Genomic DNA, 26,395 nt, shown 5'->3' with positions numbered 1-26,395 from the left:
TCGAGGCGAAAAAAAGCTGGGGAACCCTGGTGGGCCGTTCTTGGCCAAGGTAGCAAGTGTCTCTATTGCGCTCGGTCCCGTTAGAAGGGACTCTGCAACTAACTACTCAGGAGCAGAGTCAAGTTCTTATTGCCAGTGCTGCGGCGATTGAATAGAAAGTTAGCTGATATGAAAAGTGGTTGCGGACACCTTGCTACATGTGCCCCGTGACTGGCATTCACAGAATTGAAGTAGACCAGGAAGCGGGATACCGCCGGGAGTTGTTCCAAACTGACACCGCTAGGCTCATGTAGAGTCACGGCGCCCGCCTGGTATGCAGACGCGGCACTGAGTGGCGTCTCTTCAACGACATACACATTAAAATAAGAAATAATAGCCAAAAACCAATGGAGCGGCCATTCGGGAAACGCAAAATTGCCAAAAGTCTCATAAACACTATGGACGGGGACACAATTTCGAGACGATAGGACTTCATGTCTCTGTTCCTGTACAACTCCCGCCCGTAGTGGGGGTGAAACTACCCACCAGCCAGTGACCACTTGGAAAAGACAAGGATTGTCCATGATTGGATTGACAAATTGAGGTGGAACTCACTTTAAGTCTCAAGGACGGAAATTTGCAGACTCGTATTTGCTGGGGCTGAATCTTCGCCATGTCAAACAACAAAACATGTAGTTGCGTCGAAGGCATCCTTTCGCTGCACTTGCGACCTGGGATATTGTACGAATCTTGACAATTGAACTGTCAGCTTGAGGCTTATGATGTCACTGCTAGCATTCGGAAGACTGCACTCTCCGCCCATCCGCGAAACTAATCAGGTCCGAGTTTCTCCACAGCCTGTTGAACGCCAAGAGCTGCTGCTGCTGCTTCGCTTGTGACAAGAGAAGTGCTCTTCGTACAATATCTCTCCGTGCTGCAAGCTTCTTGGAGGGCATCTCGCCAGTAGGATCGCGAACGCGAGTTCCGCGACCCACTTGTTAGAGCATCATGGGCCGTGATTGTAGCATCCCAATGGCCTGATTGCGGAGACTTGCAGCAAGCCTGCAGTGTCACGCATCATTACCCGCGGCCGGATATCGTGAAGAGTGGGGGTTGTTTCCAAAGCAGCTCGGCTTCCCTCTTTTGCTGTTTGGAGTAATGGATCGCCGGGGCCACCACAGGTAGAGTATAAGAACAGAAAATCATACCCGAAAGTTGAGGGCAATCGACGCCGGCCGGTGCGGGCATCGACCGGATCCAATCAACTCCTGCTCGATTACCTAAAACTTCCTAAAGCAGCTTGTAGGCCGGCAGGGAACGTTTATACTGGCTCACACTCACAACAATCCGTACTCATATCTCGAGTCACCGACAAGAACTTATAAGCTTAGCAGGTTATGCGATGGCTCCTAGGATTCATTCACTGGACTTTTCATCAGAGCATGCGTAACATCTCACTGTTGCAGATCACACATCATCATACCTTCAGCTTCACCTAAAGTTGCTGGACAGTTTAAGAGAAGGTGTGGCATTGGCATAGCCTGCGCACCGAATTTTGAAGACTTGGTCTGTTCCATAGGTTAAGAACGAATGTGGAGAGCAGAAATCAATGCATGTGGCTCGTCTAGCTGGTAAGAGTTGGACGACGCCTAGATAGGTTTGAATGAGACAACATGGCCTACAGTCTATTCGAGGGTCTTGCGTAGAGTACATTGCTGATGTGATCTGTCTTACTGGTATGAAATCTCGAAGCGGATCCAGTAAAGGTGGAAAGAAAAGAGCACGCCCTAAATCTAGGAAGACCTGCAAGGAGCTTAAATACGACAGCCGCAAATCTATTCGAACTACATTGCAAGATCATATACTCCCTATACAATATTGACCAACGCGGTTCTACACCCAACGTCAGATCGTTCACTAGTCACTGGTAATTACTCGCCGGATAGAAATTGGAAATTCACAGAGAAATTGAGACTCATGTGAGTGGCTGATTGACCGGCTCGTCTTATAGTGGTTAGGGAATTTGCTATAAGTTAAAGGTTCATGACTCGCAACTTGGAACTAACTACTTTTACCATGGTATCCAGCGACTTTTCCGTTTCAACCAAGATCTGTCGAAAAGGAAGTGCCCATAGCGATGATTATATCGCTCAGGATAACTTTAAAGCGAAAACAAACGCCATATCTTTAGGGTCTACTTCGGTCATCTCTAAGCTCGATTCTCCTTGCTGCTAGCGGTAATCAAATACGAGGTCAACGTCCACTTAAAACCGGGTGCTACTGTAGGACGGAGAATCCACGCAACAGGCACGGGGAAGAACCTCGTACTCGGTTTGATCTTTGACGATATCTAACAAGCTGTCGGAATGCTTACCGACACCCTGGTAGTTAGTACTGGGCCCTCCCGCCCGACTTTGACAAATGTAGTAGACATTCAATCCGCTATGATGTCAAATCCTGAAGTGCGAGAGTCAGTTGCGTACATCTTGTTTGGCGCGCAACGGGGGATTGCACCATTTGCGAGTCATGAGAAGGGCTCCTTCTTAAATGCACTGCCCTCAATGGGTCAAGGCATACAGACACAACGACACCCAGCTTCTGAGCTGCCACTGGTTAATGTTAGTCTTCGCATTGGTTGTCCGAAGTTTGTGCTGGCGTTTTTGATGGATGATTTTGCGTGTATCACCAAGTTGGGATTCCTTGTGACTTATATGCATCTTGTCAGCTGGTAGTGCAACCTGGTGCACGTGGTCCTGATCTCCCGCCCAGGTGTACAACTGGCCATCGTCAGCAGGGCTACCCCACTGGATAAGATGTCAGGGAGTGGTCTAAGAGGTGACGAGAGATGATAAGATTTGCTGCCCCTAGCGTCTCCCACGTCCCATCCAGTCCTACACTGTAGTAGGATCGCAAGACACTGGATGTTGTTTCCTCTCGGGACCGTGCCGCAATTTTGGGGAGGGAATGGAGTACATATCGCGACGGGTATGTACGTCCCGTACCTCCGAAGACGCATTTGCGCTGCGCTGCCCCTCTTCCCCTCTCTTCGGGTTGGGGTCAAGACACCTTGTGGAGCAGGCAGGTCGCGGTCGCTTAAGAGAAAGTGGAGAGACCCCTGCTGCCGGGCACCCGCCCGTTGATCGTCACGCAACCTCTTGGCGGGGTTCGACGAGGCCTGGAGCGTCAACAGGATAAGGGTAAGCAAGAACAATTTTGACATGTCCGCCCCGGATTGGGCTGAGGCCTGGAAGCAAACCAAGCGGGAGAAGTGCATAATTAATTAGGAACCTTCTGAGCTGCATTCCGAATGTAGCGAAGAATGGCGTTTCCTGATAACGGGTATTGGGTGCCCTTTAGCGAAGTGTGGTAGGAGTGTGCGCGTGGCGCGTGGCGCGTATGATTGACCCTTGGGGCTATTGAGTAGCGCAGTATGTACGAAGGGACCGTCAATTGCCCTTGGGCTTCTGCAACGCTATGCAGAGTCGCACTCGATGGCCTGTCGTTAGCCTAGGAGCCTACTGCATACTTGAGTAACTTAAGGTACGGAGAAAACGCATTAGAGTCCCCATCATGCGTATTCGCCTGGCGGAGAAACTCAGCTCTCGCAGCCAAGAGCACTGGAACCCGGGGGTTCGGGGCTGGGGTTGAAAGGGGTCTCTGACCTAGAGGCTGACCGTGAACGCTTCGGGTAATATGCCATGCTCCCATGCGTTTGCTGCAGCATATCGGCGCTACGTGCCGCTTACTCGATATAACGAAGCAACCCAGCTGGTCGGATCATGTACATTGTGGCGTAGAGTGGTCCAGAACAGCGCCATCTCGTCGTGCTTCAATCATAGTCCCTTGGTGAGGAATCGGGAGTTGCAGCGTCTCCGGCTGTGTTGGCCAACAGAACAAACCCAACCAACAAGCTGCGCAACCTGCACAGCCTGCCATTCAGCCGACGCTCTCCACCGTCGTTCGCCAGCACCTGGGTACAGCCAGAGCCAGTGCAGCACCAATACTGGGTCCGACTATCAAGTAGCGTGCCACGAATAACCTACCAAAGCAAATAAATCCCTTAATACCTACCTGAGCCGCCCGAGTGTTAATGCCAAGTGTCGAACCGGACGAGAAAAGGTCGGTCAGGACTATGTTTGACTCCAAGATAGTCAAGAAAGCACGCAACCAAAGACCCAACGGGCAAACAGAGACAGGGATGGGCAGCGTGGAGTAGTGGCGCCAAGATCCCAGGGTCTCGTAGCTCGGTGGGTGGGTGGGTCCCGCCTGTGCTCGTGCCGATAAAGTCGTGCTCCTCATTGATAAGGAGTCCCTCGGCCGGGGGGTCGGGTGGTCAGATGAGACTGATCTTATGGTTCACGAGCGACGCTCATAAGAGTTGTGCTTTTCCCGATTATCAAAACCGGGCTCTTAGCCGTGAGATGCACAGCTCTCGTGTTTGGAACTTGATCCCGAAAGAAAGGCGCGCGTCCTGGAGATGCAACCGAATGGGTTACGACTAGCTACTGGACCCAGCGAACCCGAAAGTTTACTGTTAGTCAAACGCATCGCTATGCCCGTTCTCACCTACACTTGACACGAGTCAACGCTGACCGGGAAGTCTTAGGTAGCCGCTAAACAGGAAATCTTTTGGCCCAGTTCGGCGGCCTCGCCCCAGGTTTAAGCTGGCCAACCTGCCCCTCGGATTTGATTGAGAACGTGAGAGGGAAGAGTCTCCCCAACCCATCGAGCTCTCGCACTCGGGGCCCTGCAGTCGTTTACTCCCCAAGCCATCCCGCCATCTTGGTACCAAGTCGGCCCACACTCGCTACATCACCTACTCACAAGTCAGAACCGTCGACTAGCGAGCAGGAGTGTGTATCAGGCAAAATTTCTGGCCCTTAACCTTACTCTGTGATGTTCCAACCTCTACACAATTGACGTCCACGTACGTCTTGTGATCAAGCTTGAGCTTGTTCCCCATCTTCGAATACGCCCCGCATCTGCAGCCACCTTTGAAGCTCCAGACGGATTCGTACAGCAACAGAGCTTTACAGGTACGGCCTTGCCATACTGCCCTTGCTGATCGATCAACACGAGCGCTGGTCTTTGCTCTTGTATGCACCCGGTTCTATTTTCACCTTGATTGACGAGGCCGCGAGCGGCAGACCCAACCATGGCCGAGACACTGGTAGAAACGACGACGACGACGACATCATCGTCGTCGACTACCCCGCCTAGTTCTATACATGAGACAGCTGCAGCGCCCTTCGAAGAAGTCCGTTTTGAAGAAGCGCCCAAAGAAAGGCGACGACAGAGGCTTCTTCGCGGCATTCAGAGAATTTCCTCTTCCCCTTCGCTGGCACAAATTGGACGCGCACGTTCTTCGAGCTCTCCGTATAGCACACGGGGCAGTCTGTCATGTGTCAGTTTAGCAGCAACTTCGCCATTCGCCCAATACACCCCTGGGACCTCTACTCCCAGCTACTACTCCAACGGGCAACCGTCCATTCCTGGCAGTCCGACAGTTGAGTTTCCCGCGTTTGAAGGCATAGAAACTCGACTCGCCATTCGAAAGGTTGACAATGCGTCGACTCCCTGTTTGACCCCGGCCACCGTTGGCCTACCTCCCGAGCTCAAGACACGATCCCGATCCGGCACGGCTCGCAAGCCCCTGTACGACTTTTGGGCAAATATGCCTGACGAAATCCGGTTACATATATTTTCGTATCTTCACCCGAAAGAGCTTGTAAGGGCTTCTCGCGTGAGCAAGGAGTTTCACACCTACTGCTTTGATGGCCAACTGTGGACGATGCTCGATGCCTCGGACTTTCATCAGGACATCCCGGCCGAATCTCTGGCTAAAATCATTGTGGCTGCCGGTCCGTTTGTTAAAGATCTAAACCTGCGTGGGTGCATCCAAGTCGAGCATTATAAGAGGGCCGAGGTCCTTGCCAAGGCTTGTAGAAACCTGATCAACGCAACGCTGGAGGGCTGCCGCAACTTTCAAAAGTCAACACTTCACAGCCTCATCAAAGCCAACGAAAAGCTGGCCAATCTGAACCTCACCGGGTTGCCTGCTGTGTCCAACAGCACTTGCAAGATCATCTCCCAACACTGCCCGCAGCTGGAGACATTCAACGTTTCTTGGTGCAAGCACATGGACGCACGTGGAGTCAAGATGGTTATCCTCGGCTGTCCCAAACTCAGGGATGTGCGAGCCGGCGAAATCAAGGGTTTCGACAGTCTTGATGTTGCTAAGGCCATATTTGAGACCAACCGTCTGGAGAGGTTGGTCTTGAATGGCTGTGTCGATCTCACAGACGATGCTCTGAAGGTCATGATTCACGGCGTCGATCCCCAAATCGACATTCTGTCAAACAGGCCTATTGTGCCAGCTAGGAAGCTGCGGCACCTCAATCTCAGTCGGTGTCGTCACCTCACCAATCGGGGTATTGAAACGCTCGGTTACATGGTCCCTGACCTAGAAGGCCTGCAGCTGAGTGGGTGTTCGCAGGTGACAGATTCAGCGCTCGAGCCTATACTTGCTAGCGCACCGCGCCTTACTCACCTGGAGCTGGAGGACTTGTCAGAGCTTACCAATGACCTTCTATCTCAGCATTTGGCTAAGGCACCTTGCGCTTCGACATTGGAACATCTGTCTGTCAGCTACTGCGAGAACCTCAGCGACACGGGCATGCTTCCTGTTATCAAAAGCTGTGTGAGCCTCCAGAGTGTTGATATGGATAACACCCGCATTGGGGACCTTGTTCTGGCGGAAGCAGCCGCCATGGTCCGGTCTCGTGCCAGCCGCACCTCATGTCGGGATTCACGGCCACGGATTGGCCTTCGCCTGGTTGTATATGATTGCCAGATGATCACGTGGACGGGTATCCGCGAAGTGCTTTCGTGGAATGCCGAGATCAGACAACCCTCTGGTAACTCGACTACATACCCCACGGAGATCATCGGGCTTAAGTGCTTCTACGGTTGGCAGCAGACTGTTGACCAGCATACCCAGCGAGTCCTGCGAGGGGACTTCGCCTCGGCAGGACGCTTGGAGCGAAAGTGGGCAGACTACATGCAAGCGATCGAGGAGGCGGGCGTGACGGGAGCGGGCTACCGCCGGAGGAGACGCAGAGCACGGGAGGCCCAGATGTTGCATGCGGATGAGGAAGAGGGAGGCACGGGCGCAGGACGGCGCCGGGCAAGAACGGTAGCATCATCCTGCGCGATCATGTGAGCTTCTTATGTATGACTGTCATGTCGGATATTGGCGTTTTTCTATTGCATGGTAGGGCGAAGGCATTTGCCATTTTCGGCACCTGGGGCGTTCGGGAGCGGTCAGTTTTCTTGGTGCTGCTTCGCGTGTATACGAAGGGCTTTCGATCATACAGATTCACGATGTACCTGACGAACATGAACATATTCATATCCTATTTCCCGCTGATGTCTTTTGTCACTGGATTTGCATTCCCGAGTCACGAGTGCTATGCTCCCGCGCCTCAGGTGTGCATAAAGCTCACGGTATAGCAACCTATAGCACTGAGAGCTGCCATCGTTGATGTCCATGTATCAACCTACTTTCTTAGAGTCTCCTCCCACGGCCTTGAACTCGCGCTTGCCATCATTCTAATGACTCAATCTCCGATAGGAACCATCCTCAGTCGGCGTGAACTTAGGCATCGTGGCCTGCCTTTTGGTCACCATCTTCCGCAGCTCCCCAAGTACCGCATCGGCAATCTTCTCCCTGGCGTTCTCTTTGCCCAGGACGTTGCTGACGTAGCCTAGGTTCTGCGGGAATCGCCGGTAGTTGATATCGTCAGAGATCGGGTAGCCAGACCAGTAGCCGCTCGTTCCCTCCTGCAGAAGCTTGTACGAAGGCGGGCTCCAGCCGAGCGTCTGGCACAGGTCCGAAACCAGTTGTGTCGATCGCGGCTCGTCGCCATCGACGTCATCGAAGAATACCGGGGGTGTAGTGTTCTTGGGATTTAACGTTGCGCCGCCCCCTGCCCCTCCTACTTCTCCTCCTGCTCCTCCTGGCGACGGAGCAGAGACGGACGCCGAGACAGATGGCGAGGACGAATCCGACGACATCCCCCCCTCTTCCTCCATCGCGCCGGGGCTCTCCCTGGCAGGTGCCGTCGGTCGCGGGAACTTGACGTCCCTCCCGTTCGAGGGCATCAGGTTCTGGGCCATCAGCCACTCGGCGGCGCACCGGGCGGCATACTGCTTGGCGTTCATCTTGCGGGCAAAAGACGGCGTTGCACCGGTCGCCGGGTCCAGGCCGCCGGCGGGGCCCGGAAACGGCCCGTCGCTCTCCGCGATCGAGACGTAGCATGCCCAGCGCGGGGCCGGCGAGTGCTCGACAGGCTCGTCAATGAAGGCCATGTCGTGCGGGTCTGCCGAGCCAGGGGTCAGTGGGTTGGCCTGGCGGTAGCCTGCGAGGCTTGTCAGTGATTGGGAATAGCAGAGAATGTGTCGGTCGGACTTCTGACGCAATCCGACGCAGTTCAGAACGACTTACGAAAGAGCAAGCCAACCCAGTTGGTATCACCGATTTCAGGCTCGGTCGGGATGGCCGATGCAGGTCTGGTGAGCTGGTGTAAGTCGAGGAGCGCCCTTCTTTGTGCTGGAGGTAGGGTGACGGGACTGCCGTTGGCCGCCTCGTGCCCTTGCTGGGCGAGGGCCCAATTGATGACGTCCTGGTAGATATTCGACGGGACGGCCATGGTAGCTGAGGCAGATTCACTATTATTGCCTACTCTGTAGAGCCCTCGAGGCGAAGTCTGATGTCGGGCGGGAAGAAGAGAGAGGAGGAGGTTTATACAACTTGCGTGGGCGGGGCAGCTCTTGCGACCGACCCTCCGCAAAGGCGACCTACAGCAAGGCAAAAGGTGCCTTTGAGATGCAGAAGTGAGAGATGGCAAGAGTGCACACCAAGAACCAATAAAATTGAGTGAGGCTCGGCTTGCAGGTGTAAAAACTCCAGTGTATTGGATTGCGTAGCGATACAGAAGTGGGCAAGATACTGAAGAGGGGGCAAAAAAAGTAATCATATCTTGAACAGCAACGCCTTCAAAGCAGATCTAGACTCCGAGCCTGATGCAAAAGCAACCCCATGGGCAGCCCTTCATTGAAATGTTCCTTGCTATGTCTCTTTTGTAATCATCAATGCTCCAACGCAATTGTCTTTTGCCTCCTCGGACCAGAGGACGAAACCACGCATTCGCGGCGTTTTCGAAGCAGCTCGCATGAGCCGACGGAAATGCTGCTTTATTCTAAGGGGTATCAAAGCTTGACTCCATGCCGGTTCTCACGTTCATTCATCGTCCGCCTCAAAGAACCCGCCGTCGCTGTCGCTATCGTTATCATCGGATGACTCAGCTGCACGCTTTGAGTTCTTTGGGTTTTTGAGCGCCATTCTCCCTTCGCCGGCCTTGGTGGTGGAGGGTCCAGCGATGAGAGAGCTCTTGGCCTTCAAGGCCTCGGCCTTGGCCGCAAACGAGTGTTTCGAGGGTCGTTCCTTGGGTGCCTTGCTTCGGGAATCGCTTCCCAGTTTGCGATCCCTGAACTCGATAAGTGCCGGGACGCCCTTCTTGGACAGTTTCTCTACAGTTGCCCAGAGCTTTGGTCTGTCGGTCTTGAGGGCCTTCGCGGCAGAGCTTGCGGTCTCTGCCTCCTCGCCACCTTGAGTCGCCGCCACGGGATAAAGACTGACATATCGCTCGCGGTATGGAAAGAACTTGGCGTAGAGACTATCGATCTGCGCTATGTGTAGATCGTCCTTCAACTTCTTGATCTCCTCGGGGTCCTTCGATTGCTCAATCTGCTTTTCGATTTGCTTGGCCAGTCGATCGGCCTTCTTTCTCTCTGTGCAGTATGTCAGAAGACTGTATCCGTGACTGAGTTGCTAATTTGCGAGGTAAGCGAGTAACATACCGAAAAAGCGGACCATGTGGTATTTCTTGATCATCTGCTTGGTCTTCTTCTCCTCCTCGGCCTCGGCAATCTTCTGCTTGTGGTGGACCAGTTCTCGCTCCATGTCATTCTTCGCGTCCGCCGGGAGGTTCTGCCCGGTTCGGAACCGCCGCTCTATGGTTCTCGCTCGCTTCTTCACCCAGTTGAGATTGTCGGGTTTGGCTTTGACCTTCTTCACATGTTTGCTCTTCTGTCGTTTGAACCCATCGTTGTCGCGCGCTTCGGTCTCGCCGCCCTCCACAGGTTCCGTCTTGAAGTCCGAGAACTTTCGCTTTGAAAAGCCCATGGTTGCGTGCCGTAAACCCTCGGAGGGTGCTGTTCGACCTGCTGGGGGTGATTCGTTTTTGGAAATGTCGAATTGCGCTTGGGCAACTTGACGGATAGAAAAAAAAGATGGAGCAGGCGGGCCTGATAAGAAAGTTGGCGCCGATAACGATACCAACCCCACCCTTCTCACAGATGTCGACCAGCTGAGCGCCAGCTGAAGTGCTCAAGAGCCGAGAGATGGCCAATGAGGACTGACTTGATTCAACGCGACCCGCATCACTGCTCACTTGAGTATGCACGTAACGCTCGTAACATGGAGCTGAGTATGAGTCCTAGACTGGGAGTCGCCAAGCTTGCGGATTCTTGATACATTTGTGCTGCTCTCTGCGTGTTGCGTGTCGGCACCCTCATCACATAAGCTATTCCGACCCACGCCTCTCACTTCAAGGTTGACCAGGTGCACAAATGATAAGAGCGACGACATCCTGCTGCTAACTCTGCCGCTGCTGCCAGGGGGCAGCTCACAACGGCGATGGACCGCCCGGAGCCAGGTCTCATCAAATGGTCCCCAAATCCGGCGTACAATAATTTCCTACACGTCAACCTGACCCACCGTGTTGTGCAGGTTTACGAACCGACGGGTCACGCACAACATGGGCGATTCGACTTCAAGAAGTTGTCCAAGCACGATGACTTCCCTCCGTTGACCACCTACGACTGGTCGCCATCCATTCCTGGCCTTGTGGCTGTTGGCACGGCATCCGGTATTGTCAACCTGCTGAGGATCGATGACAATTCGAATGCCTACATGGAGCTCAACTTGCGGGTCTCACGTCTTTGTCATGCAGTAGCCTTTAACACGGGGAATCTGCTTGCCGTTGGGTTGGAGCGAGTCCGCAACGACCAGTGTCTGCACATTTGGGATGTGAACCGGGTGTCGTCCTTGGACCCCAACACCCCTGGATTCCCTCTGGATAACTCGACCATCTTGGAGCCTTACCAGCGCCTGGAGCCAAGCGTGGCTGTATCGAGCGTTAAATTTTTCGAAGACAGCCCTCAAACCCTAGCTGTTGGCATCAAGAATCAGGGCATACGTGTCTATGATCTGCGAGGTACCTTCACCCGTCATATGTCTGGGCGTTTCGTTACTGACTATCCCACGAAGACCCACATGGATCGGTGATCAACTATCAAACGAGGCTGAATAACAACCTAGCCATTGACTATGCTGATCAGAACTACTTTGCGTCATCCGCCTTGGATCACCCTGGCGTGATTATATGGGATCGTCGAGCCATGTCACGCCAGTTATCGTCACAAGTCTATGTTGACGCACTAGACAACGATCACTTGCCCTGGGGAGCATCCTTAAGGATCGACAAAGCAATCGATGTTCGACCCGAGCAGTTTGAAGATAAGCACTCTCTGATCCGGTCGTTGAGGTTTTGTCGGGATCAAAGAGGTTCACTCGCAGTACTGTCGCGGACTGGGCAACTCCGCGTCATCGATACGCAGAAAGAATTCACAACAAGCGAAGTCGAATTTGAAGGCAGCCCTGAACTCTTGCAAGCCAGGAGATCGTACGAGCTCGATCTGAACCATTCCAGTCAGGACAAGAAGAACGATCGGATAGTGTCCTTTGATTGGGTCACGCTTGAATCACCAGCGCTCAAACCTCGTGCTTTAGTACTCCGTGCCAATGGCGCTTTCGACATTCTTGAGAAGCCTACAAATTCCACAGATCATATATACAAGTTAGTTCCGTGGCAAGCACCATATCGGGGGCTCGAAGGTAGACTTCCTTTCCATCTAGGAAAATTATCATGAGCGACTAACTTTTAACAGAAGGCAGCAGCTATCATGGCCTGATGCGTTTTGAACAACAACAGGAACCCACCATGTTAGGCCCTATGTTGGTCCAGCAAGCGCTCTCTGACATACCCATTTTTGGAGAGCACAAGGTGGACGTCGACGAGCTTATACAGAAAGCTATCCAGCCCAGTACGACACCTCGAGATCTTGTCCAAGATGCCATTGCCACCACGGAAATGTTACCTGAATCGATTAGTAAGGGGACTTCTATTGCGCAGAAACTACAAGACTTGCGCAGCTTCTCGAAAAATAACTTGAGGTCGTCTAAGTCACAGTCTCAGAAAGATCGACAGCATGAGAGTATTGAAGACTTGACGCAGAGCATGGATGACCTGCTATCAGGACGATCCGCGCCGCCTTCTAATCGGCAATTGCATGAGAAGCTCTTGACATCAGGCCTAGATACTCGAGGATTTCCTCAGCAGGCCCAGATAATACTGGATCACGTTGCTTTGTTCCGCGCTAACAGCAGATACCTGTTTGATTTCACGATCAATAGGGATGTTGTCTCGGACGATCCATGGCTGCGGGACTTATGGGACTGGGTTGCTGGTTCGTATTTTCCCGTTTGACCATATCTCATGGCTCGTGGTTCTGATACATGTATAGGAGCCGAACGGGACGCTACTGACGGCGACATGACTGCCCAGGGCTTGGACTTGAGTTACATGGGTGCTCGAACCATCTGGGCCAACGATCTCGGTAATTCCTTGCCCAGTACTGCATTTTTGTTTGTGTGCTAATCAAATCAAAGGCGAAGAAGCATCAACGCGATTAACAGAAGGGGTGGCAATTCCTGATCGAAGAACATGGGAACGTTGTCTGCAGACCATTAGCCAAAAGCTGAGACTGCCCAAGTACGACGGGGCGGAGACAAAATGGCCTTCGCATCGACAAGCTTGCATAAGGATATGCGGATTGGGAAGAACGTCGCAGACAGCCTTGAGTGACTATGCGAAAACACCAGCATCCGAACGGAACTCATCTTGGCACACGATGGCCACGGCGCACGCATTGTTTCAAGGAAATACCGACCAGGCTATTCAGCTACTGAAGAAAGCAAGCACAGAGTACCCTGAGCTCCTGTTTGTGTCCTTGGCTTTACAACTGGTCGGAAGGGGAGATGCTGGTCTCGCCAAAGAGCAGCTTGATTTCGACGACGCCGTTGCATCCAAGACTGACCCTTACCTGCGTGCCATTTCGTCTCTCATTGCTACTGGCGATTGGGAAATCATAGCCAATCAGGAGTCATTGCCGCTCAGAGAGCGGACATTCGTGGCTTTCCGCTACTTTGACGATGACAAACTTACGAAGTGGCTGGATAAGCAAGTCACCAAAGCCATGCACACTGGCGACATTGAGGGCATAATTCTTACTGGCATAACGGACAAGCTAGTAGATATCTTTGCCACGTACATCGAAAAGTTCAATGATGTTCAGACGGCAACGCTCGTCCTCTCAATATGTGCGCCACGTTACATCGACGACTATCGTTGCCTTGTCTGGAGAAATGCATATCGGGCCTACCTGCAACGACACAAGGCGTTTTTCCAGCGGACCAAATTTGAGGTGGAGAGTACGAAGCGAAGCAAACGGGACGGTGTGCCTACCGTCAAGCCCTCTTCCCGGCAGATAGCACTCCGCTGTGTGTACTGCGATGCTGAGTACGAATTGACCAAGACTGGGAATGGCCCGCCGCCAGCTTCAAGCCAGAGAAATCCTCTGATGGCGACCAACATCAACGCCGGCGTGAGTTGTCCGAACTGTGGCCGCCACTTGCCCCGGTGTGTTGTGTGCTTGGAAGTGGTCGGCGTCCCCCGAAGTGACAGGCCTGGCGTACCCGTTGATCCCGAGAAGCGAGTGGCTGCTCGGTTCCCGACATTCTGTTTGAAGTGCGAGCATGTAACCCATCTGGACCATGCAAGGCAGTGGTTCACGAGGCATGTCGAGTGTCCTGTTCCCGAATGCCGGTGTAAGTGTAATATCCGGGCGAATCCTGATCTGAGTTATCACTGAAGAGGGCTCGTCACACTTATTACATAGTAGTATATAATTATCGAACAGGGATTCGTGACTTAGATATAGGAGCTACTGAAGGATCCTGGTCCGAGAGTTGAGATTATGACATGTCTACATCATCATAAGACACTGTCCATCATTCATTACACTTCATGAACGTTACTGCCCTGTCCTCCTTCTCAGATGGTAGCGCCTGCGGGTTGTCCCTCTACTACCAAGGTCGTAGCCTCTTCTGTAGTGGCAGCCTTCAGGGTAATGCTAACCTCAGGATCGCGGGCGTAGACCCGCAGTCCGACTACGGCTACAGCGTTCCAGGGGTTGGCATTCTGGTCGTCGTCATCGTCATCTGATTCCGACTCTGACTCGGATTCAGATTCTTCTTCATCCCCGTCGTCGACGTTATCATTCTTCTTCTCGTCTTTCTCTTCCACGCCATCCGCTTCTTCCTTCAGATCAGACTCTTTGGCTTCGGATTCTTTGGGGTCGTCCTTGTTATCGGGAGGCAGAGGCGCATCTTTCAGGCCACTTGACGTAGCCGGTGGCTCCTCTTTATTTGACTCCAGGGCAGGCGTTGACGAAGTCGGTCTGCTCGAGGGTGTAGGATTTGGCTTCGAATCCGCCGCAGACTTGGGTTCTTGAACAGCTTGCTCCTTTGGTTCCGTCGTTGGTCCACCCGCCACATCAGGCTTTTCCTTGTCATTGGACCCAGTCTGCTCCTCGCTAGATTTGGCATCCTTCTTGCCCTCAGTGGAGTCGGACTGGGCAATCTCCTTCATGGCATCCGCAGCTGACGCCAAAGCCTCGGCGGCCTTGCCGACAGCCTTTCGACGCTTAGCTTTGACCTTTCTCTTACGCTTCTCTTCTTCTTTCTTCCGCTTCTCGTCGGCCTTCTTCTTTTCAAGAAGATCGTCTTCGTTGGGCAGGCCGCCCTTGGCGTGGGCTAGATCATAGGCCATGCCCACTTGTCGCAGCTTCTGGGGATTCTTGTCCGCATACTCCTTGACGATATCTTCAACAGGCTTGGACGAACTTTCGCGAGTTGCAGTGATCTTGGGGAGTACCTCGTACTTTCCGGGTTCGAGCTCGACTTCACAGGTCACGGAGCGGTTCTCCCACTTGTGTACAGGGCGAACACGGCAGATGTGGTCGCTAGCTGCAGCACCGACCTCTTGGAGGATGAAGTGGAGCTCAAAATAGTATTCTCCTTGGAAACCACGGAAATACCGCTCATCCAGCTAGTTACTTAAGTCAGCAGGAGCAAGAACGCTAGAGGCGGAAGGGCAACACTTACTTGGGTCAGGACAATGATCACTGGCCCGGCCTTCTTGACTTCGATTTCAAACTTGTTCCGCAGGTAGCCGGTAACCCATGAGACATTGGCGCTTGTCCACTGTTGAACAACGGTCCATTTCTCATCGAATAGGCGTGTGCGGTGGAGAAACATGAAAGTCTCCAGCATGTCCTTATAGGACATCCAGAAAATTCCGTCGTCGCCGAATGTGTGGCCTATCTTCTTGAGCCAATACGGCGTCCATTCTCTAGAGCCATCCGACCAAGGGCCATTCCATTCGCCAACTCCATTCCAAGCTCGCTCTCCCCAAGGATTGCTAGTCACTCATATCAGCCAAATACACTGGGGTATTGTTTCCCACGAAGGGGGATGTGGTTGTTCCAATAGTTGACTTACCGAATCTTCACAAGGCGAACTTTGTTGCCGTCTTCATCCACTTCTTCGCGGGCTTCGAGGATGCTATAGGCATGTCCGAGCGCTAGTCCGCTCTTCTGCCAGTCCCAACCGGTTCCGAATGCAGCTAGAGCAAAGACAAACTCGCCATCACTGTTCACAAGCTCCTTCCAAAGCTTGTCTTTTCTGAGAACACGGTTAGACGCAATAGTGGTTGTAACGCCTCCAGTCATGTCTTCTACAGCTTCACCTGGCCACCCGCCGGAGATCGCCTCGTAGTCGCCGTGGATCTTGGCGTAAGCTTTCTCCAGCAAGGGCAGCCAAGTCTCATTGGGGTCCTCGCAGCGAGCAAAGTAGAGCGCGTCTGAGCCTGTCTGCTCTGCCTTCCTGTGCTTCTTCGCTTTCCTGCCGGTGGCGTCATACATGTCGCCGTACGCATCAAAGTCGGGCGATTTCAGGTACAGATTATCATCAATGACAGTCGAAAGCCACTCGCCGTCTCTTTGGAACACGAAGCCGTACACGCCACACTCCTCGTCCCTGGCAACGCAGACCTTGTTCATGAGGTCTTTGCGGTGCGCAATCGTGGCCACGGCAGCAAGCCACCAGCAATCGCCGTTTGCGCCTTGCTTGATATCGGTGCTGGAGAAACCACCCACGGAGAACTGGGGCGATTCGAAGATCCAGTCGACACGGTGCACAGATCCCGGGCTATAATACTCGCCAGCAGATACGCCGTCATAGTAGTTATTCGAATCAGAGGCCATGATTCGGCTCAGTGCATTGGCATCCACGTGGATCCGACCGCTACCGCCGAGCACCTGACTTTGCGCGAGAGTCTCGAGGCTATTCTTGACATCCCAAGCACTTACGGCCGGCTGGGACACGGGAGCTTCATTAGTAGAGCTCCCGCTGTCCCTGACGAGGCCATTCAGGCAGTTGTTGTCATCGTCCCGCTCGATGTCGAAATCCGGGTCTGTGAACTTCTCATTGGTACGCTCACATTCCCGGATGATGCGCTTGACCTTTTCGCGGCACTCCTTGGCTGCCGCCTCGTAGCTCTCGCGGGCATTGCGAGATGACCTAGCCCCAGCCGGGTGGGTTGGGGGGAGGATGTTCTGATAGAGACTGCGCGGGAAGATCGAAGTTACCTTGCCGGGCTTCTTCGTGTGAAACTTTTCCCAGAACTCGGACAAGACCTCTTGGGGAGTTTTCTTGCCCTTCTTGGACGGCATAGGGCCAATAGGCAGAGGTGGGGGCGGACCTCCGAATACCTCCATTATAGGCGGGACTGGATTTAGCCTCGCCAAAGGGTATCAATAAATAGTTTCTGCAATTCTATAGTCAAGTCTGACTGACACCATGAAAAGAGTCCATACGAGAGCATCTATATTATCATCACCTTGAAGCAAACTGAGTCCCATTTATGCGGACTCCTGAAGCCTTGTGGCACATAGGCGCCAGCCTCCTGTTCGGTCAGTTTCCGCCCCCAATGCAGGATCAAACACGCCGTCGTACTGGTGTCCAATGAGAGCGACAGATCAAGCCGACTATCCGCTGACGACAGTCCACTTTCTATTTCAGCCGCTCTGCCTAGTTTCGTTGTCAAACGACCATTGGTGCTTACAGCAAGGATTCAATAGGCATGAATGCAATGTCCCTTGATTGCTTTCCAACAGTGTAACGGGGCAGCAGGCATCGTACCAACCTCCAATAGAGCAAATGTGGGCTACGCGCAATCCTTGGCCCTAGCACAACGGGCTTCAAAGTTCCTTGCAGTAAATAAATAATTACTCCCTGTTTTAGGATGAGCCTGATGGTCTAAAAGATGACAGACGATTCATAATTTTCAGTATTAACACATTGTTTATGGCGACATGAAATGTACATTATTGAGGTGTACAAACTGACATAAAGCCTCTCTAGTTCCATCTCGGACACCTGGGTGTAAGCGCCTATAAATTTAATATGTCATCCAATATATTAACACGTTAACAGTATCGAGATGTAGTAATACTCCTCAACTGTCGAGACTTTCTTGTTTTAATCGATTTACGCCGGATACTGTCAATCCCCGAGGATGCGACGTTTTTCACAACGGCCCTAGTTATCTCATTTTATGATTTTTATTCATTTTTTCTTCGATAATGATCTATCTTGATATCAAACTTCTGCTGTTTGCGGTTGGAAGCCCAGGTTCCTCAATAATCAATCACCTGCCCGCAGTCTCCCCACTATAAGTACTGCCCTCGTTGACAGGTGGGGCATCAACTTCTGTACCCGCCTCTCTGCGTATTCTAGCCATTTCTTCTGGTGACGGTGGCTCCCACTGCGATGACTTGGTGGGCTTAACATGCTCAACATACATGGTGTCGATTTCCTCCAGTGACCGCCCCTGGCCTTCGAGGACAAAGAAATAGACCATCGCGCCAGCGACCAAGTTACATGCGGCAAAGACATAACCACTAAAGTACACAAAGTCAGTAAACTATTCCCCAGACAAGTTTGTAAACATTAGACTCAAAGGGGCACAGATTTCTAGACCGTGCGAATGGGAATGCCCAAAGTAGCAAAACAGGGACTCGGAGCGTAACTCACTATCGGAAGTCGATCGCAGAGGTGATAAAGGGCGAGAAGAATGCGATAAGAAAGTTCCAGGTCCAGTTGCTGGCGGTGGCAAGTGCCATTGCTCTCGCACGGTATCTCGATGGGTATAACTCGGCGATCAGAGTCCAAACCATGGGACCCCAAGTAGTTGCGTAGCCCAGGACAAAGATACAAGCAAAGACGATCAGAATTATACCAGCCGTGGGTGTGTTTGTCGGTGTCTCCTGATCCAAAAGGAAGTGGCCAACCGATGCAAAGACCATAAAGCAGGCAAACATCCATACACTGCCAACAATGAGCGACTTTCGCCGTCCGTAATGCTCAACGAGGTACAGTCCGATAAACGTAACGCCAAAGTTGATGCCGTTCAAGATCATCTGAGTTACAAAAGAACTGATCTGAACCGATGCGAAAATCGTGGTTCCGTACTGTAGAAAGGGTATACGTTAGTCTTCCATCTTTCACTATTTTGTGCAGAAGATAATCGTCGACACTTGTGTTAGATGTGTCGAAAGCCTAGTTAAAATCCCACATGACTCCAACCGCAGCCATCGACACAGCATCTAGAGAAAACAGACAAAACAGGATACTGGGAGTACGCACGTAGAAAAAGAAGTTGGCGCCTGTCAGTTGCTGAAACATCTGCAGAAGCACGCCGAGGATGATACGATAGGTCATCCGTGGTGCCTTGAACATTTCGAAAATCCCCGATTTGGCTTGCGTCTCAGCACGGAGTTTGCTGGCAATCTCCTCGAGTTGCACATGGATGGCGTAGTGGTTCGCCGGCGCGCCATAGACCCGCATAAGCGTTTGCTTTGCTTGATCGATTCTTCCCCGGCGATAATCGAATCGTGGGGTTTCGTTGAAAGCCAGAATTCCCACACCAAGGATCAACGTCCAAATCCATCCCAAGCCAACGACGATGCGCCACGATGAAGCGTTGTCTTTCTGGTGCGTGTATGTTCCATAGTTGAAACAAGCAGCCAGGAAGATGCCGAGTGTGATGAATAGTTGATAGGTGCACACCAGAGCGCCACGGATCCACGGGGGCGCTGTCTCGGCTTGGTACATCGGGACGAGCAAGCTTAGTGCGCCAACACCAAAGCCAGCCACTAATCTGCCTATCATGATCTGTTCCCACGAGGTTATAGCGGCAACTTGGATAACAAAACCGACAGAGACGACAAGACACCACAAGCAGATGGATATACGTCGGCCAATCTTATCGGCAATGGGCGCAGAGACGAGTGCACCAACGAGCGTACCAATTGACAGAAGACCGACAACGAGACCAGACCTGACGTTAGTGAAGTGATACGTGACACCATCGCTGTCAAGCTCGCCAAATCGGCTCAAGAAATCTGGCATTTCCAAGAAACCAGAAATCTGACCAGTGTCGTATCTGTTACACCCGTTAGAACACGAAACCCTTTCCAGAATAGATCTTAGACCAACCCAAAGATTAAGCCGCCCATGGATACTAAGGCACCCATTGCCAGTGAGCGTCCAGTAAAGCGTGGCAGCGGGGAATAGTCGAGTGATGCCTCCGGTCCATCGATATGTCTAGGCTTCTCAGCCTCGGAGGGATTAGAGTCGTGAAACTCGATATGGGATCTCATGCCCAACATGATGGGCAACTTTTTTTCCTTTCCGAGATGAGATGGAAAAATTACACAGGTCGAAACTAAACCGAACTCAATTTGAAGTGCCGGCTGCGGTCCCTTTAAAGAAAGTAGGAATTCTGGCTGTACATCGGTCTGTCGTCATGACCTTTGGCTTGCGGCTCAGGTTCCATGGGAATGGATCCTTCCAAGGCGGGAAGCGACCCATGCCACATAGGGAACTGACATGGAATCCATCCCGGCATAGCACAAAGCCAAAACGGCAAATTTTCCTGGGCCTGACCAAAGGCACAGTCGTGAGTCGTGAGTCGCGAGACGCGATTGGTGGTGGGGGCTATCGTGGTAGGCTGGAGAGTCTGGAGGCGCCCCGGTAGCCCCGGACCCCGTGCCTAAGGCGGATCCCGATCGGGGGAAGAAGACGCCCAGCAACGTCATAATGGGTCCGTCTCACCGTACGTCACCTCCGCCCATTATCTCCAGACTCCACAACCGTCCTCCCCCAGAGACGAGCTTTTGCGGCACCGCCAATCTCCAGAGAACAAAACCGACATCTTTCTGGGGACAATCGGTCCTTCTCCCACCTTTCTCCATCCGCTAAAGCGCGGAGAGGTGGAGGAATGCAGTGTTTCACAACGAGTCACTCCGGTCAGACTTGTGTCAACGGACCGAATCGCGCTTCGGATTGCCATCGTGGTATGCTCAAAACCCGAATTGTCATACATGATCGGGAAATCTGCCCACGAAGGCAAAATATCCTGTTGATCTCTCAGCCTGCTGTGGATAAGCTCCCAGGCTCCGTGGTCCAGTATAAACACAGATAACGCCTTTTCCTTAGGGCGTGCAACAGCGGCGAGGCGCGGGATTTTTACGCTCATGAAGTTCACAGCCTAAAACTAGTGGTGAAGTATCTAGAGAGAGTGGAGAGCTGGTGTATTGTTCCCGGATAGAGGGTTACAGCAGCATGACAAAATTTAGTTGTGGCCCGAGACTTCCGATAATCATCGCCTTCTTCAAACGATACTGGGACTGGCGACAGAGACGAGCACTTCTACCATGAAATTCGCGAGCAACCAGGCCATGACTTGCCTTCATAGTCCCATTCTTCCAACCAGCTGCGAGTTGGAACACACAGTCGCAAACGTAAAACCTGGACTTCTTCACCATCTAACCTTACGGATGAGAGAGCAGTTGTTTCGCTGAGTGGTTTAACCCAGATCTCTTGCCACTCTCGAGTTTCCTATATGCGTCTTGATCTTCTTGTTACACTTTGACAAGTGTAGCGTTCCCTATCCAGTACCTCGCATCCCTTAGTTTCTGACTCTTAATCCCGCAAGGGGACGTTGGCACCTCGAGATCTATATTGCAATTGAGTGAAGAAGTCTAGCGATCTCCACCCAGGAAACAACGAGTCGGCATAATAATGGAGCTGTTTGGCTCCATGTTGCGGCCGTCTAGTGGAGGAGTATTCACACAGTCAATGCTCATGATACTTGGGCTAACTGATATATGCTCCTTTGTATTTTATTTCTTATATATATATATATATATATATATATATATATATTTTTGGGAATGGAGGAGTCGCGTCACAATGCATGTGCTTGATAGACCCTAGCTACTACCCAGACTGCAGGTCCAATCTACGATAAACGTATCAAGATGTAAAACCCTAAGGTGGGATGGATGCATGCTGTGAAGGCATTTGGGTGAACGATTGTAGGTCTAGTGTTTCTTGAAATTGCCATTGGCTCGAGTTGGGCATTGAAAGCTATGATTCCTGCAGACCCAAATACGAAGGGAGACGGTTGCATACGTCTCAAGTAAAGGGTATGATATAAATTCTCATCTTATACCCAAGGGCTGTTTCAAGGTCCAGTGTGGTGTCCTTCCTCCTCAAGTCCGAGGGGAAAGCTTTTCATACTCGTGGCTGCATAAGTCTTCTCCAAGCGATGAAGCCACATGGCGATCCAGGCCTTTTGAGTGTCATCCGCAAACTCCACCGCAATCCTGATGCTGTAGCCACATCGGTACGCACCCATGAAACCCTTACTGACAGTCTCGATGGACCTGAGGATGTTGAGCATAAGGATTCGATTGCTTTCCGTGTAGTTGATGTGGTACCCGCAGACATTTAACGTCTCTTGGAGGACAAGCATGGATGCCCAATATCCCATGTGCAGCGAACCAAACCAAGGGTGGGTGAACTGCAAGACGGTCGGGAAGATAGAAAAGGGGTCAGTACTAGGTACCTCAATTGGGACTGGGTTCATGGCCAGCATTGTAGGATACCAAACTAGGAAGTCACTGTGGATTTCTTCAGCCCTTTGGGCGAGCAATATAGCTCTGGTGACATCGATTGGCATTCCACACTGACGAGCCTCCCGCAACGCGTATCCATGACGTAGAATGGAAGGGAGTTTAGCCAACAGCTGGAAATACCGGTCGACAATGCTGAGACTATCCCTGGCGAACGTTGAGCCGCCAATCGTTCTACTACTCACTTTTGGTTTGTGGACTATGACGGCTTGCCAAGGGCGTTCTGCCAGGAAACAATCTTGGCCCAGGAAAAGAGCATTCATTATCTATGAGATTAATATTCGGCCTCACTTGGTCGAAGGGAGTTCGACTTACGATGATGGGGCGGAAGGAGAGCAGAAAATCTCTTTCAAAATCCCCTTCGTAGGCTCTGGGCCCCCTGAGCTGTATAAGTCGGCCAACTCCAGTAGCGTGGGTCATCCAGCTGTTGGGCGCGGACGTTCCTGCAAAAAGCTGCGACTCTTAGCAAAGGGCTATCTGTGTTCTTAGTATAGGGCGCAACATTACCTCGAAGAGACAGAGAATCATTGAAGCACCTAGAGTCTCAGGAGTTCTCCATTCTTGTGGATGATTCAGTGATCTCTGCAGACACCATAGGGATTGTCCATAGAGCGTCCGCGACTGTGCAATGACTTGTTCATCTTGGTGTATTTTACCAAGGAGATGAAGCGTGAAAGTGCATATTGCGGTATCTAGGGCAGATGAATTGTCTACGCGACCCGCTACGCTATAGATCCAAGTCCCGAAGGCAACAGACTCATCCTTGGGCTGAGCATGCCGCAGCGAATCCATCAACGTGCCCACAAAGAGAGCCGTGTTATGCCTCGGGGTATAGGGCATGGAGCGGGCCCGTCCAAGCACCGACTGGATCCTCTCACGAATGGGAAGCGCCGGGCTTCCGACCACGGCGCCGTCTTGAGGAGGCTGCTCTGCGGGTACAGCATCCTGACTGCCCGGGATCGCAGCGTCGGTACCCGGCCGAGACCGCCTGGCGTCTGCGGCACTCGGCAAGGAGGCGCCACCTCTTGGCTGCCGCCTCCCGCGTGGCCTCACAACATGCTTGCCGGCCACAAACTTGAGCTCGCGGTCGTACCCTGGGCACACGACACCATACTTCACACAGTTACGACAGGCGGGCCGGGTCTCATCACACTTTGTCCTCCTCTGTAGACATGTCTGACACCCCTTGCTTCGAGGGACACCGACCATGCCCGCTTGGCAGATTTATATGAGAGTGTCGAACTCAAGGTCGAGGAGGCGGGCGTGAACGATATAGTGGATAAGCGGGACCGCGGCTAGTGCTGGTGGGCAGCCAGGGAGAGCTGCTTGTATGTCTATGTAGCTCTAAAGTATCGATACCGGAAGTAATTAAGATTGAGTATAGTTGGTATATCACATTAGTTTGTAAGTAAGCACCGAAGGCCGAATTTTCTCGCGGGTCAGATATTGAAGGCAACCCTAGCCATGCGCACGATGCCGGACCTGCTGACTTTCTTTCAGCTCTTAGGCAACAGACTAGTCTTGCCACCTGTGGTGGGGGCAGGGGTCGGATCAAGACCGTGTGTTTGGCTTTTGCTGCCGAGAAGCGACAGAAGCGAACACAGAGCTTTACTCTGGACTCGCTCTTGGGGCAGGGATATCGCGTCAGGAGTTTGGAGTGCAGTGCTCTGTAATCGTGAGGGGTATGGCAACTCGGCATGTGCTCACTCGGGTGCCGGCGTTGAAGCCGTGAAACTTCGCCGGTGCGACTCCACTTCGAGGGCCGAGTGGATGCGACTTACCGTACCACAGTAGTGCTCATCTTGGCGATTGACTCGAGAGAGGATGCAAATATGAAAGGTCAACCGGAAATTCCGCCGTTGGTGCCTTTCATTCTGAACACGGCACTTAGTGGTCAAAACTCTCGGCCCCATAAGTAGATAGGCTTGTTCTGAAACGTCCCATCAGCTGCGAGGCCTGATTGTTAGAAACCCAATTCCCATGGGTTTCCACAAACCTCTAGTCTAGCCCTGCTGTGTGACAAAGTGTATCAACTTAGGGCTGTTGCACTGCCCTGGGAATCGGCTTGGTAGAGCCTCGTCTGTAGGTCAGCCTATGAAGGGCTCCTATGGCTTGGATTAACTATAGCTAACCACGGGTTCGGCCCCCGAGGATCGAACTATAATCTGCAAGGGAGGGGATCTAGATTCTTCCCAAAATCCGATCGTGCCTGAGTGCCTGACTCAATACTTCCTCGTGTGTCCTGAAAGATGTGCTGGCACCTGACCATCGGGACGGTCATCTGAGACACCGAAGACGTCCCATTATTTTCGCGTTGGCGACGTGTGCCAATAAACCCGGGACCACTCCAAAGTCTATTCTGCAGCTGGCGAACAGGAATGTGCTGCCAGGGATATAGCTACCTGCAAGAGAAGAGACCGCGTCTGCCGTGCAGTAGGAAAACTGGCCAAAGAGCCCGCTTCGGGCCCGCTACATCTCGATGTACAACTTCGGGCAATGCGAGGCTCGGCACAGCAGGAGGAGCGCAGTGGCTTCTTCAACAGCGGTAAACCATACGTTGCCATCTTTACCGCGTCTGTTTCCACTCGATGTCTGGATATATCGGCTGGCAACCTCACCGCCTGAGGACAACGTGATAGACGACTGTCCACGGTAATGTCAGATGCAAGTCAAAAGCCGACATTGGTCTTCGATTGCGAGGCTTGGACATGTTTCAAAGCACAGATTCTCACAACGCAGTATTCTACAGCTCCCGAAACGGCGGCCTTGAAATTTCTTTTATGATGGCGCTTGGGTGTAAGCCGTCGTGAGGCTCGTGCAGCTCACCTACAAGGATAGCCTCAGTGACCTACTTGAGTGACAACTGAAATTAATGCGTGACATCGAACTCTGCCGCCCTTGTCAGAATTCAGATCAAGGCCTGAACTATCCATGGAGAGCGTTGTGTAATGTTTGAATCTGAACAAGGTTCTGTCTTACTTAGGAGTTCCCTATACCGTATACCAGCCCATTGAAGACTGTCCTAAAGCTTTTTCACACCCCCCGCTGTCTCTTCCAACTCGTCAACAGTATGTGCGCGAACGCGTCTCCAGAGTAAACGAGGCTGTGACCATCGCAAGTGGAAGTGATCCGAGTTGGGCATGACTGGGAAGACATGTTTCCAAGATTGCATGAGGGCTTACTTTATCTCGATGTTAGCCGAACCAAAGGGTCGGTGATAGCATTGCCGGAGTCCGGGTAGGGAGTCTTGTCGCGACGAACACTGCGGTACAATAATCAGAAAACCCGTGCTGTGTGGGTGAGGGGCTGGCGCGGAGACAATATGCCATTTCTGCTATCCTGCCCGGCTTATTGTTACATTGCACTATGCTTTAATGCACAAAATCAAGTCGTGTTCCCAGCCGATAGAGTATGCGCCTTATCGCCACCTCCGAGCGTCCGTGTAGACCATGTGTCCGTCTGCTATTGCATCACCTTCTCCGGGATGACATCGTCACCGGAAAACCGAAGATATTTGCTGCTTACATCCTAGCAGGCTAGCTCTGCCTCAAAAGGTGTTGACAGGCGTAGTTCAGCCGAATAAGCAAAATGAGACGAAATGAGAAAGCACACCCTTGAAGACAAGTCTTTGCCTTGTGTAGCGGGGACGAGGCATCTACCTATGTATGTACGTATACGTCTTTCATCAAGACAGGGGTCGCAACTACATAGTACAGTGAAGAGTCCGTGGCCTCAAATTAAATAATCATATTCTGGAGACAACCCACCTGAGTCTTTCTCGGCAAAAGTATAGATCCAGATCGCTCGGCGGAGGGAACTCTTTTATCACTTGATCCAAGACTGGCTGCAAAAGAAAGACAGCAGTACGAAATGAAGTGTAATGGTAGGGAAGAATCGATGAATCACAGTGTGGTCCTCAACCATTGCGGGAAACATCTGCATCGTAGAGCATGTGATGTTGCAGGGACGCTGCGTCAGTTATTTCGAACGTTAGCGCGCATTCAGGCGGGAGTATTTGTGGTTGGACAAACACAAAAATAAACAAAAAGGCAAGTATGTATGAGTACCT

The 26,395-nt window shown here is 52.1% G+C and overlaps 7 protein-coding genes across 7 annotated transcripts; 2 read left to right on the top strand and 5 right to left on the bottom strand.

Annotated features, from left to right (window-relative positions):
* Nucleotides 1-5,134: 5,134 nt before the first annotated feature.
* On the top strand, nucleotides 5,135-7,201 carry JN550_000018 (uncharacterized protein; the record flags this gene model as incomplete). Its single annotated transcript, XM_049313014.1, has 1 exon — nucleotides 5,135-7,201. The coding sequence occupies one exon, from the start codon at nucleotides 5,135-5,137 to the stop codon at nucleotides 7,199-7,201; it is 2,067 nt and encodes a 688-aa protein (XP_049177307.1).
* Nucleotides 7,202-7,590: 389 nt separating this feature from the next.
* JN550_000017 (uncharacterized protein) lies at nucleotides 7,591-8,690 on the bottom strand (the record flags this gene model as incomplete). The annotated part of the gene is made up of 2 exons (XM_049312903.1): nucleotides 7,591-8,399; nucleotides 8,486-8,690. 2 exons carry the CDS (start codon nucleotides 8,688-8,690, stop codon nucleotides 7,591-7,593), a joined length of 1,014 nt encoding a protein of 337 aa, XP_049177306.1.
* A 590-nt stretch (nucleotides 8,691-9,280) lies between these two features.
* Nucleotides 9,281-10,225, bottom strand: JN550_000016 (uncharacterized protein; the record flags this gene model as incomplete). The annotated part of the gene is made up of 2 exons (XM_049312792.1): nucleotides 9,281-9,831; nucleotides 9,901-10,225. The coding sequence occupies 2 exons, from the start codon at nucleotides 10,223-10,225 to the stop codon at nucleotides 9,281-9,283; spliced, it is 876 nt and encodes a 291-aa protein (XP_049177305.1).
* A 513-nt stretch (nucleotides 10,226-10,738) lies between these two features.
* JN550_000015 (uncharacterized protein) lies at nucleotides 10,739-13,969 on the top strand (the record flags this gene model as incomplete). The annotated part of the gene is made up of 6 exons (XM_049312681.1): nucleotides 10,739-11,318; nucleotides 11,372-11,960; nucleotides 12,062-12,630; nucleotides 12,688-12,780; nucleotides 12,833-13,827; nucleotides 13,883-13,969. 6 exons carry the CDS (start codon nucleotides 10,739-10,741, stop codon nucleotides 13,967-13,969), a joined length of 2,913 nt encoding a protein of 970 aa, XP_049177304.1.
* A 307-nt stretch (nucleotides 13,970-14,276) lies between these two features.
* On the bottom strand, nucleotides 14,277-17,061 carry JN550_000014 (uncharacterized protein; the record flags this gene model as incomplete). The annotated part of the gene is made up of 3 exons (XM_049312562.1): nucleotides 14,277-15,332; nucleotides 15,389-15,704; nucleotides 15,785-17,061. 3 exons carry the CDS (start codon nucleotides 17,059-17,061, stop codon nucleotides 14,277-14,279), a joined length of 2,649 nt encoding a protein of 882 aa, XP_049177303.1.
* Nucleotides 17,062-17,993: 932 nt separating this feature from the next.
* Nucleotides 17,994-20,016, bottom strand: JN550_000013 (uncharacterized protein; the record flags this gene model as incomplete). Its single annotated transcript, XM_049311461.1, has 4 exons — nucleotides 17,994-18,246; nucleotides 18,380-18,816; nucleotides 18,992-19,790; nucleotides 19,844-20,016. 4 exons carry the CDS (start codon nucleotides 20,014-20,016, stop codon nucleotides 17,994-17,996), a joined length of 1,662 nt encoding a protein of 553 aa, XP_049177302.1.
* Nucleotides 20,017-21,875: 1,859 nt separating this feature from the next.
* JN550_000012 (uncharacterized protein) lies at nucleotides 21,876-23,535 on the bottom strand (the record flags this gene model as incomplete). The annotated part of the gene is made up of 3 exons (XM_049310356.1): nucleotides 21,876-22,592; nucleotides 22,642-22,779; nucleotides 22,834-23,535. 3 exons carry the CDS (start codon nucleotides 23,533-23,535, stop codon nucleotides 21,876-21,878), a joined length of 1,557 nt encoding a protein of 518 aa, XP_049177301.1.
* Between the last annotated feature and the right edge of the window lie 2,860 nt (nucleotides 23,536-26,395).

This window comes from Neoarthrinium moseri, assembly GCF_022829205.1.
Source record: "Neoarthrinium moseri strain CBS 164.80 chromosome Unknown scaffold1_Wmoseri_CBS_16480, whole genome shotgun sequence".
Lineage (NCBI taxonomy): Eukaryota > Fungi > Ascomycota > Sordariomycetes > Amphisphaeriales > Apiosporaceae > Neoarthrinium > Neoarthrinium moseri.
This window is presented reverse-complemented; position numbering and strand designations above follow the sequence as displayed.